We start from the raw sequence: 12,299 nt of genomic DNA on the forward strand, positions 1-12,299 counted from the left end.
TTGTGCGACTGGTATTTTTTTTTTTTTTGAATTTCGAATTATGAAATTTTTTTGTTTAATTAATTTATTTTTTAAGTTATTGTTATTTAAATAAATGTTGTAATAAATTATTTTATTTTAATATATTATTATATTATGATAATGTTATTATAATAATTAGTTTTGAATTTAAATAATTTATTTGAATGTTTAATTATTTTTTAATATGATAATAATATATTAATTAAAATTTAGTTGTTAATTAATTTTAATTTTTTATTAATAATTTTTTTATTAATTTAGTTGATAATAGTGTTATTAAGTCCAGTGGCAAATTCGTAATTTCATTAGGAGGGGGTGACGATAAAATAAAAAGGGTGGCGAATTATAACAATACCCTTAAACATTAGCAAATCTATACTAAATGTAATCATAATACATAAGAACTCAAAGTGCTAATGATGTCATCATACATTTGAATAGATATTATAATTAAATATTTCCGCAAATGCTAAAATTCAATTTTAAAAAGAAATACTAAAATTGGTAAAATATTCTTAATGACCGTTGAAAGTAGTAGTATTTGAAAAATCATCAATCATACCGTATGATGTTGTTACATACTTAAGGGTTTTTTTGTATAATGCATAGTAAAATTATTTAAGTAATGCTGCGTAGTGAAATAACGAGCTTTATAGTTTGGTTTTGAATGAAATGAAGAAAAAAAGTTAGAAAATGAGTTAAAAGCCAGCAAGGGCAAATAAGTTAAAAAAGGTGGAAATACAATAAAAAGAGTAACGACAAATAGTATAACCCTTGTGAAATCAATGACAACTTCAAAAATTTGGGCAAGACTTGTGCAGACGGATTGAACTAATGTTTTGGAGAATTCACCAAGAGTACATTAGCTTGAAAACCGCTCATCAGTAGAAAAATTATCAATAAAAATATCCAACTCAAAACTAAAACAATCTAAGGCCAAATAATCAAAATCATCGAGATACAACTTTTCCATTTTGAGTATCTTCTCTTTGTTGTAGTTGGAAAATGAATTAGTAGGATTCAAACAAGCAACTCCAATAAGTAACTCTGTACTAATTTCAGGAAAAATTTAGTTGAAATAAATAGCTAAATTAGTTAGCTTATTCATTATAGGAGTATGATGATGATCTATTATCTAAGTTAAAATATTAATTTACATGTATATTATTTTTTTTGGTTTATATAAGGAAATATATAGTATTTCAATAGATCATCACATAGAGTTATAGATAGAGCTGTTAAAAAATGACCCGATCCAAACCGAAAGTAAACGGACCCAAAAATGTGTTCCTTTTGTAGGTTTATCGAACCGACATTACCTGAACCGGTTGACAACCGAAAATGGGAAAACTGAACCCGAGTTGTAACCGACACATAACCGTTAACCGAAATTACCCGAACCTAATAATGACCGACCCGAGTCATATCCGACCCGAATCATGCTCGAAACTGAACTCGATCCGGCTAAAACTGACTTAACCCGAACGAAGTTTAGATCGAACTGCTGTAAACCTAAACCAAATTTTTACATAGAAATATGATCGACTCATATTCAATCATCTTATTAGCTATTCTAATAAAGTGATAAATATTTTATTAAAATAAATTTTATAAATACATGGTTTCATATATTTAGAGTTAATAATCAACGATCAATGTTTATTTAACTACTTTTAATCGAATTAGATGAAAATTGATAGAACTTTATAATTTTAATTTTCGGTCAAACAAGTAAAAGTAACAATCTAACTATTTTGCTTTAAGTAAAGGGAACCTTATCATCAATTAAAAAATGACTAACAACTTAATCTGTAACTGACTCGATCGATAGTAATTAGTAATTCGTAATTCGTAGCCGAATTCTACTTGAAAAATACCCAAACCCGATCTGTACCCGGTAAAATCGAACCAATTATTAACCGATGACAACCCCAGACCGATTGAAATTTGATACGAACTTCAACCGACACCAAACTGATGTTAACCCGATAGCTCGAATAATCGATCTTCAACCGAACCGTGACTAATCAACCCGACCCGACCCCAGTGTGACCTGTCGTAACACGCATCCGAAATACAACCGAACCGAATAAAACCAGTCTGAAACTGCCCCGATCACCCGAATGAACACCTCTAGTTATAGTCAATCAACAAATATTACATATTTTAATGAGTTAATTGTTTTCCTAAATATCAAGTTAAATATCAAAAGTTTCCTTGTCAAAAACAAGAAAAAAGCGGAAAATTTTTTAATTATGGTGTGATACGTGTGTCAAATCATTTCCTCGTTAGTATATTTTATTGATTGACTATTGATGACTATATTTGTCCGTAATAATGTTTTTATTTAATGACTACACTTTCCATATAAAGCAAGTTCTTTTTGCAAGAAGTTACTCAAATATCCGTATTTAACAAAGCTATCACAACATTCAACTCTCAAGTGCAACCATATAAATAACTAAATAAGGATAACATTGGAAATTTAGCTATTCCTTAAATTTGTTAAAAAAAATAATCAAAATATAGAAATTAATTAGAAACAGAAAAACTGTATGATATCATAAACTATCAGTAAGATTTAAGAAAGTCATCACTTATTTTGTTACGGTGTCTTGCCTTCACTAACAATTAACAATAATGGTGCTTAATTACATATTTTCTCTTACTATGAAGTACTATTAAGTGGTATTGTGCTAGGCTTAGACAGTAATAAATACTTTCATTCTCAACCGTTCCACTTCCATTTCCACTTCCCCACACCCTCAATTCTGTCCAACCTTAACCTCAATTCTTGCTTTCTTTTCCTGACATTCAACCTCCCCCTTATTCTTGTGCAGTTTTCGTTGTTGATGTTGCCCTGTTAATAATGTGGACTCTGGCTTCTATAGCACTTGTTGTTGATGCTGTTGTTGGTGTAATGTTGTTCCGTTGCTATGGCTCATGTCTCGTTATTTCCATATATAATTCTCAGATCATTGATCACCAATGAGATAAACGGTAAAATATTTTGTAGGTAAACGCTTATTAGGTAAACAATTCTATATTTTTTCACTGAAATTTTGCGATTTTTTTGAAATTAAATAAACGATCACATATGTTGAAATTAGAGTATGGTTGCTGGTTTTTTTGGGTATGTTGGACTATTGAAATGTTTGAGGTATGAATATTTGCAAAACTATGGGATTCAAGTGTCCTAAAAGGAAAAGTGTTGCAATTTCAGATTTAACGGGTCATTCAACTATAAATCTCACCAATAACTAAATAATTTATAAATATTCGGCTCTATCAAAAAATAAAATCTTGCCACTTGCAAGACCACTTAGACATATCACCCACGTCATCAATCCAGAAAATTGCCTCTCGTTTTGCAGTCGCAATTGCCATTAAACCATTCATTACCTTAACTTGTTGTCTTTGCTCAGCTGTTTTACCAAACAACTTCTTCAACTGAACATTACCCATAGCACGATTGAAGTTGCTAAGCAAATGGCGTAAGCAAAACCTATGATAAGCATTAGGTGGTTGCCACTCCAGCTCTTCCATGGTTGCTAAAATACCAGCGTGTCTATCAGAAATAACGCATAAATCCATCCTCTATGTGGCGTGCTTACAAATACAAGCCATAAACCACGACCATGCACTTATATTCTCCTTTTTTACCAAGGCAAAGGTCAATGGAAAGATGCCCTTATCACCATCTTGAGCAATGACAGTCAATAAGGTATGACGATATTTACCATACAAGTGTGTGCCGTCAATGGCGATAAGAGGTTTACAATAATTGAAGCCTTTAATGCAAGGTTTAAAGGCCCAAAAGGCACGTTGGAAGGTCCTAATATTAGGTCTCACATATATACCCGTGTCATTGTCCTCCTTAAAATACCACTCAAGTACTAACACCGGGTTGGAATGTTGCAAAGCTTCTAAAAAGCGTGGAAGGAGTGAGTAAGAACCTTCCCAAGTCCTGTAAATGGACAACAAGGCTTGTTGCTTTGCATACCACGCTCGCTTATAATTCACATCCACACCAAAACGATCTTTAATCATCTGCCGTACGACAGATACCTTAATGGATGGGTCTTTAGCAACACAATTTTTAGTGACATTGTTAATGACAGAAGATGTCAGGTGAATGTGTCCAGCCGAAACAGTGTCACTACCCAATACACAAGAACCATACTTACCCTTATAGGTAACAATATGCCATGAAGATAAATAAGAATCAAACGTAGCCCTAAGTCTCCACGAACAACCCCGCTTGCGCTTCAAGGTAAGGACAGTTTGGTTCGAGGTTTCCGTCCTGTACTCCACATTTCTGTGAATATGATACACTCTGATAGCTTCCAACAAAAAGTCCTTGCTATCAAACATTATACCTTTCTCAAACTCTTTGTCTTCGGTGTATGTGGTATCACAAGCCAAAGTCCTCCATGAGTTGTCCTCCTCATACTCGTCTAAAGGTGGACAGAGGGCATAAGGTGTAGGAGGAATGATTATAGGAATGTTGCCGAGGGTCATGTCATTTGCTAGTGCATCCTAATCGACATCCACATCGTCCTCAGAAGGATCGTCAATGAGCTAATTACTCTCATTTCCATCATCCCAAGGTCCCATCTCCACAGTTTCTCTTAAGTTAACCATTGAATTAATTGGAACTTGATTCGTAGGGGGTTGAGAAAAAGTACAAGATGCAGAAGAAACGACGGAATTTACAGTTTCCTGAGTTAATATAGGCATAGGGCTAGGAGTAGGATTAGAAGCAACAACATTCCCTAATGGTACTTCTTCTATGTATAACTCCAAAGAGGGAATTTGGATGGACTTTGAATGCTCCCACATAGCATCTATAGCCTCATCATCCTCAACAGGAAAGGTAAGCAATTCTCCACTCATGTCATATTTAAAGCTTATATTTACGGTACTTCTAGTAGAGTCCAATCCAATCTTAGAACATATAAAACGTTTAAAGTGGTTCAAATCCATGTTCGAATTGCAAGCAAACAACTTACGTCTTCCCCCAACATAATGAACTTTGCCACTACTTTCTCGAATACAACCATTCCAAAAAACATACTATAGTCACGCGAAATGATGCCATTTTCTACATTAATACAAAGAAAATCAACATCATCATCAACTTCATGCCCATACAAGTACATTATATTCTTTTGATTATAATCTTTTTTGGTCTAAAAATTATTAAAATCTATATTGTAACTAAGTTCATACATATAAAATCGAAATAATAAATCAATTCATAAGTTCATAAATAATATTTCTAATACCAACATCAACATCAGCATTTCTAATAATATTATCAACATTGAATTCAACTAATTCTACAATATTACTTCAAAAAACAACATAAAGCTATAAAACCAATTAAAAATTACCTTCAATACTTATGGATGATTAAGAATAGTCTTAATTTAACAACTAATAACCTACATTTGAAAAATTAAGCAAATATGATTATAACCCTAAAAAACTACATATATACACCAAAAAAACACAAACAAGTTTACCTTTGAATAAGCTAGAGTATCCCACACTAATTTTGAAGTGCCAAATTGAAAGAAGAATGCAAGAATTGATGGATTGAATCAATGATTTTAGAGGAAGAATGTCGAGTGTGAAGGTAAGGTTTTGAGAAATGGGAAAAAAAGAAACTGATGCGTGTTTTTGTGCAGCAGGTCTGTTCGCAGTTACTAACTGTGAACAGCCAAACAGGACAAAGTAGTTGTTCGTAGTTAGTAACTGTTTGCACTTAGCAACTGCGAACAGCTCCAAACCACAGGTTTGGAATTTTCACGCTTTCTTTTGAAATATTTTTGAAACTTAGATTATTTTGTTCATTTTTTTTATTTTTTCACTTATTGATTTCAAATTTTCGCTCTTGGGCGGTGGTTACAATGGGCTGGATCCACGGGCTAACAACCGGAAGTCGGAAAACTTTATTGAAAAAAAATGTATCACGATTTTGTTGGACGTTATTAGCGAACAAAAAAACGTCATAACGTTTAAAAGGCGAGAAAAAAAATATAAATGTTAGTTCGTTATTAGTTTAATTTTTTTGCCTTTCAATTGTTATGACATTCTTTATTTTGTTTGTTGTTAGTGTTTTAATAGCTTGTTCGCTGTTAGTTTTAATAAAAGACTAACAAAAAAACTTTGACCTTAAACTCGGACACGATGACACTTATTTTAAGAATTAAAATTTGCTAAAGCTTATTTTGGAATTCTTTTTAAAAAAGTTTATTTGTCGATTTTTGAGTTTTTTCTTGCTAGTTTTTTTTGTCGGTTTTGTGTTTTTTTTCTTGCTAGTTGCTCAAATAGAATAATTTAATATTTCATTGATTTTCTGTAATAATACTAAATTTTGATTAACCATGAATAACTCCAAATTTAGTGTCAATTAGCCAGGAACATTGTTGCCTAAATATTTGAACTTGGACGTACATGCAACAACTTAAGCCAACCCCGGTTGTATACGATTAGTAACATCTCCATCAATCTCCCCATTACTCTGAATCACCGATTCCAAATATTTGAACTTGGACGTACATGTAACAACTTCTCCCCCTATGGTCACCTCTGGCTCCCCTATCGATTTTGTCCCACTGAAATTGCATCGCAAATATTCTGTCTTCGTACGGCTTATGCGCAGACCCTTACCCACCAAGGCTTCCCTTCACTCTTCCAGTTTACTAATAACCTCCTCCTTGGAATCTGCGATCAAAACTATATCGTTAGCGAAAAGCATGCATCATCGTACGATTTCCCAAATGGATTTAGAGATTTCCTCCATAACGACCGTAAAAATGAAAGGACTTAGTGTTGATCCCTAATGTAGTCCCACTTTAATGGGGAAACACTCTGTCATACCTACCAGTGTATGTATGTTAGTCGCCACTCTGTCGTACATGTCCTGTATTACCTCAATGCATCTTCATGAAATACCTCTATTCTTGAGGCTATCCCAAATGATGCTTCGTGGTATGATATCGTACGCTTTCTCCAGGTCAATGAACATCATATGCAAATCCTACTTTTGCTCCATATACTTTTCCATCAGTCTCCTCAAAAGATGGATTGCCTCGGTAGTTGATCTTATCGGTATGAATCCAAATTGGTTCTCTCTAATTACCGTCTCTCGTCTCATTCTTTTCTTGATCACTCTTTCTCACAGTTTCATAGTGTGGCTTAGAAGTTTGATCCCTCTATAGTTCCCGCATACTTGTGCATCACCCTTATTTTTAAACAGTGGGATAAGTGTGCTAACCCTCCATTCTTCTGGCATCTTACTAGACCTCAAGATGACATTAAAGAGGTTAGTAAGCCAATAAATTCCTTCCTCTCTTAAACCCCTCCACAGCTCAATCGAAATGTTATCAGGTCCAACTGCCTTTGATCCCTCCATTTTTTTGAAAACTTCTACTTCTGCCGTGGTAATATCAATAATCGACCCATGATCCTGTATTCTTTAGAAGTCTGAAGTTTTGTCGAATTTCCTCCTTTGGAGCCCTAGTCTTATTGAGCAGTTGGGAAAAATATTGATGTCATCTCATCTTGGTGTCCTCTCGTCTAAAGAGTACTCATCCACCTTCATCCTTAATGTCTTTTGCCTCCGCTACTGCTTTCTTTGCCGCCCGTTTTGCTTCTTTATACCTCTCCTTATGTGTCCTATCCTTCTTCGTGCAAGCCATGACTCCTTGAATCTCCTGTTTTTGTCCTTTATCTTTTTTTGCACTTCTTCCTTTCACCACCACGACTCTTTAAATTTTTCCATATATATATAAAAAAAGATTTTTAAAAGTTGATGAGCTAAATGAAAGATTTTTTGAAGTAAATTTTGTAACATTATTTAAAGAATTAAAGTAATTTTTATTCTTTAAAGATGTTCCACTTTTCCAATCTCCCCTTTTAAAACCTTTTTTCATAGCCCATGCACCTACAGTTTGGAAATATATTACATAATCGACAGTTCGTCTTGTATGAGACCGTCTCACAGTGAAACGACCTCATAAGCTTGATATATAAAAACTTTTTTGTCATCAAACCTCTTCAACAACGTTTGATTAACCCTAACTACAAATATCATCTACAATTTCATATAATTGTTAAATGCACATAATCTAAAGTGTAGTTTTTCTGATAGTCCACATAATGATTCGAAACCAAATAGCTATAAGTTTTTAGCTCCATCAAGATAGACAAGGGATATTATCTTCAATAACAATTTATGGACATCATCAAATATCAATAAACAGTCGATACATAACTCCATACAAATTGTATAGGTGCTGGTTCTGAAAAATAACCATCATTTAACATTCAATGTGCATCATACGCGTTATCTTCACTTCAAAGCCAGACCTTTATCGAAAATAATACCGATAATCATGAGAAACCGACAAACAATTCATAATGCAAGAGATAGATAAGCAACAAAAACTAGTACTCGACTCTTTCAGGTGAAAAAAGAAGTTATCAACTACCAGAGAAGACGATGCATTGCTTCTCAAGTTTCCAATTCGGTTCACTAAGGCAACCATATTCAAATCCTCGTTCTTTAGCCTTCAGTGTTTCTTGTACACTAGTGTAGGGTATTCCGGATACCACATGCTGTTCTCTATATATTCAAGAATTTCCTCCTGTAAAGGTAAACAACAAAGAACAGTTACATAAGCCCTGAATGTCCGTTTAGCAACATCAAAAAATTTCACGATTTTAAATGATCGAGCTCCAAGTTACTTTTACCAACTAAAATAAATAAATATCTTGTGATAATGTAAGAGCATACATTGGTCATATAATTGCAAAAATGCCTATTAGTAGAAGTGTAGATGGAAAAAAAAAATTTAGAAAGTATTTCAACCTTATTTAGTTTTTTAAGCTCCCTAGCATCCATGTCACGATAGCCTTCTGCAAGGTCCTCTTCTACAGCTTCCTTAACTACGGCTGCTGCTACCTCTTTGGTGATGTCACGTATTCTGCACTAGGACGATTAAAGCTGTAAACGAATATGCCGTGATATAGAATTATGAAAATAATGAATGCTTTAAAAGTAACCTTGATGTTGAAGGGTAGATGATGCCATTGATGACTTCCTCATCGGTCATATATCCAGCTAAACTGCAGATCAAGAGAAAAAAGCAGTATACTTTACTATCAGAGGTCGTCAATCTATACCAAAAGCCTACAGAAACTAGAACTCTTCAGTAAATTTATTAATTAAATTTTATTCATACAGCAAGCCGAAGTTTCATTGTAATCAACGATGAAATGAATTCACTTTGCAATCAAATTGGGTTGGATTGAGATTGCAAGCGCAAGCCATGTTAGGATATTTTCCTATCTAAATAGCATCTGCGGTTCTTACATTAAGAAATTTCAAAAACAAAATTTTAGCAGTGTAGCAAGAAAGAGCTAGTCTACGCAATCAGGTAGCTTCAACTAACAAAACATGCTCCATTAATTGCAATATGCGTAAAATGCAATCAAATTCTAGCTATATGTTTTTATCAACATATATTTGATCTTCTAGGATCATATAGGCTTGGATCAAGATTCAAGACTAATATAAGCTTTGATGAGCAGGCCACAGAAAAGCAAGGTCTGAGATTGAGCAGGACATCCACTATCAAAAATCGTTCATGATTATACTCTAGCGGTAATTCTTACCGCTCTGCAGCAGCCTGTAACATGCCATCTGAGATGATCCTCGAGCCTGAAAGGAGGGTACCTAGACCAATCCTGGAGAATAAAAAAAACGTTTGATGAGAATCGATAGGAGTAATTTGTAACAAAAAGCAAAGCAAGAAACTTACCCAGGAAAAAGGTACATGTTGTTTCCCTGATTAACGTGCCCAACCTTGCCATTTCCTATCATATAAAAAATGTTACATCAGGAACACCATACTTGTTCATCCTCCAAAATTACTGCATCGGCATTTGTTGAGGTTTTAAAGAGTGGGCTGAGGGGGTTTCCATTAGACATGCAAACATCACTACAACCAAAGGCAAAGAAAAAAAAAATAGAAAACTTTTGACTCATAATACTAACAAAAAATTCCTTGTCCTGCTATCATCAATCTCCCTCGTAGCTCAGACAAAGCAAAGCGAGGACAGGGACATTTAGATGTACAAATACTCTCTTTAAAGCGTGTGCATATTTCATCAGAAGGTTTTTCTATATAAACAATAAAAAGGAAGCATAATGCCTGACCGCCCAAACAGAATAGAAACCATTTTGATTTGGAGATCAAATGTAACTAGCGATTGGACATGGGTTTACTTTTCCACGGGAGAGGATCAATTCCTCTTATTTATTCTACCAAGTGCTACCACAACCTTGAAGAAAATTAAAGTCAAGCTAGATGACAACAGTGATCATCTTTCAATGGCTTGATAGGTGGGAGAGGGTTTATTTTGCTACGGGAGAGGATCAATTCCCCTTATGTATTCTAATTGTCAAGCTCTAGCATCCCATAGCATCATTAGTCTCTTTTAAGCTACCAAATCTAACATGAAAATTACAGTTTTCTCAAGCGGACACCATGTGGAATAAAATTCACTTTATCTTAAAGGACATTGAAGTCCAAAAAAGTAAAGTTTACCACTGGTCCTTTGATTCATGCTTATCACCATTCTATAACCGATTTTCTACTGCATTACAGGAATCACTACCTTGATATCGTTGCTTGCACATTATCAAACACATTGCCTGAAAATAAGCCTTAGATTATTCCAAACACGTAATTATGCAGACAAATAAAGTTAAAAGCTACCAAGACTTTAAACATTTCCAAAAAAAGCCAATCAGATAATAAGCCAGGAGAGATTAAGGTAGTTCAGACTTCAGCATAAAGAAGCACCAGAGACAGTTATGTGATATTGTAATGACTTACAAACTCAACATACTATAACATTAAACAAACAAAAAGACAGTAATGAATAATGTTAGATATTAGCTGACTAGAATGAATGCATACCAAGATCCACATTTTTGAATGGACTTCCACTAGCGTACACAATATGGTCACCTACTATTGAGAATGCTTCCTCGGGGGTGCACTCAGCTGTTCATTATAAAGAAAGGACATAAGGACAAAAAGTGACCAATATCTGTAAAAAGGTATTAGATATGTGAAACGTTGTCATTGAGAAGAACAAAAGACTAAATCCATAAGGTAGAAAATTTAGGAAAAAAACATACCATTTTTTGTGGGATTAGACATCGCAAAGATTGCAGGCCTTGTTGATGTTGAATCTTTAAGAGCTTCCAAAACCTAATCACATTTAAGAAACAAGAGTCCCGGTCAAAGTGTCAGAATCTTGAAAAATAAAGATATTCATGTTTTTTGTAAAAGGAATGGTTTTATTAACCCATAAAAGGATACAGACGGAATGATCAGTAAATAAGTCATTTGGCAAAACCAGTGAATATAGAGTGAGCTAAAAACAGAATTAAACGAAAATTTGAGAAAGCATTAGAGTCCAGAACCATGACAGCAATTTTATGAAACTAATCTAACAACCCTGAATTATAACCACTCAATATGTATAAAAGGGAACGACATACTAAGGTGATAGGGGGTTCTAATTTTAGGCACAGGCACATGAGGCACACGACTCATCAAAGTGAGGCACAAAAATTAACATGAATAAGTTTGTTTGAAAACAGACTATAAACATGAAATCCGCAGCCAATGAACCTTTTTTGGGCCTTTGTGCAACTTAGGCAAACCTAATCCATAATGCAATGCCTAGGGATGCCCCAGCCGCACTGTTTTATACACTGATCATGTTAACTCTTGGATTTACCCTTTCATTTGATGATCCTGAAAGGTTACCCTTGTAAATATTGAAGGCAGAATAGAGCCTTAGTGTAACATGTCCAAACCATCTAAGTCCTATTTCTCGTATTTTTCCAACAATAGGGGTTAAGAACACCTTGCTTACGTATTTCTAAAAATAAGAAACCATATTCATCAAGAAATGAAATTGATAATGCAACTAAAGGACAACATGTTCTCAAAAAAGCCAAAAAAATATTAAACACCTAAATTTTACACAAGTTAGAAAAACTTTTCTTTTTATAAGCACCACCAAAACACAAAGCAGTGATAGCCGACATGAAATTCACGTCTTTACCACACAAATCAAGGTAATGAAGAGCTCGACATGAAATAAACTTCAATACTTCTATATTCAGTATTTTTTACTTTTTGCAATTAATCAAACGACACAATTCAAGCAATTTGGAAACCAAT

The 12,299-nt window shown here is 34.0% G+C and overlaps 1 protein-coding gene across 2 annotated transcripts in view; it reads right to left on the minus strand.

Annotated features, from left to right (window-relative positions):
- Positions 1–8,247: 8,247 nt before the first annotated feature.
- Positions 8,248–12,299, minus strand: part of LOC130810412 (NAD-dependent malic enzyme 65 kDa isoform, mitochondrial-like) — a 30,561-nt gene continuing 26,509 nt past the window's right edge. The window contains exons 13-20 of one of the 2 annotated variants that reach the window (XR_009041047.1): positions 11,243–11,315; positions 11,019–11,105; positions 9,855–9,909; positions 9,709–9,780; positions 9,097–9,159; positions 8,903–9,017; positions 8,523–8,678; positions 8,248–8,400 (exon numbers count right to left, since the gene is read on the minus strand). Coding sequence is in view for 1 of the 2 variants with exons in the window: in XM_057676463.1 (XP_057532446.1) it covers positions 8,604–8,678; positions 8,903–9,017; positions 9,097–9,159; positions 9,709–9,780; positions 9,855–9,909; positions 11,019–11,105; positions 11,243–11,315 (540 nt within the window). In the remaining variant the exon portion in view is untranslated. Of the gene's footprint in view, positions 8,679–8,902; positions 9,018–9,096; positions 9,160–9,708; positions 9,781–9,854; positions 9,910–11,018; positions 11,106–11,242; positions 11,316–12,299 lie in introns of both variants that reach the window. The other variant, XM_057676463.1, reaches the window with a different exon arrangement.

This window comes from Amaranthus tricolor, chromosome 4 (assembly GCF_026212465.1).
Source record: "Amaranthus tricolor cultivar Red isolate AtriRed21 chromosome 4, ASM2621246v1, whole genome shotgun sequence".
NCBI lineage: Eukaryota > Viridiplantae > Streptophyta > Magnoliopsida > Caryophyllales > Amaranthaceae > Amaranthus > Amaranthus tricolor.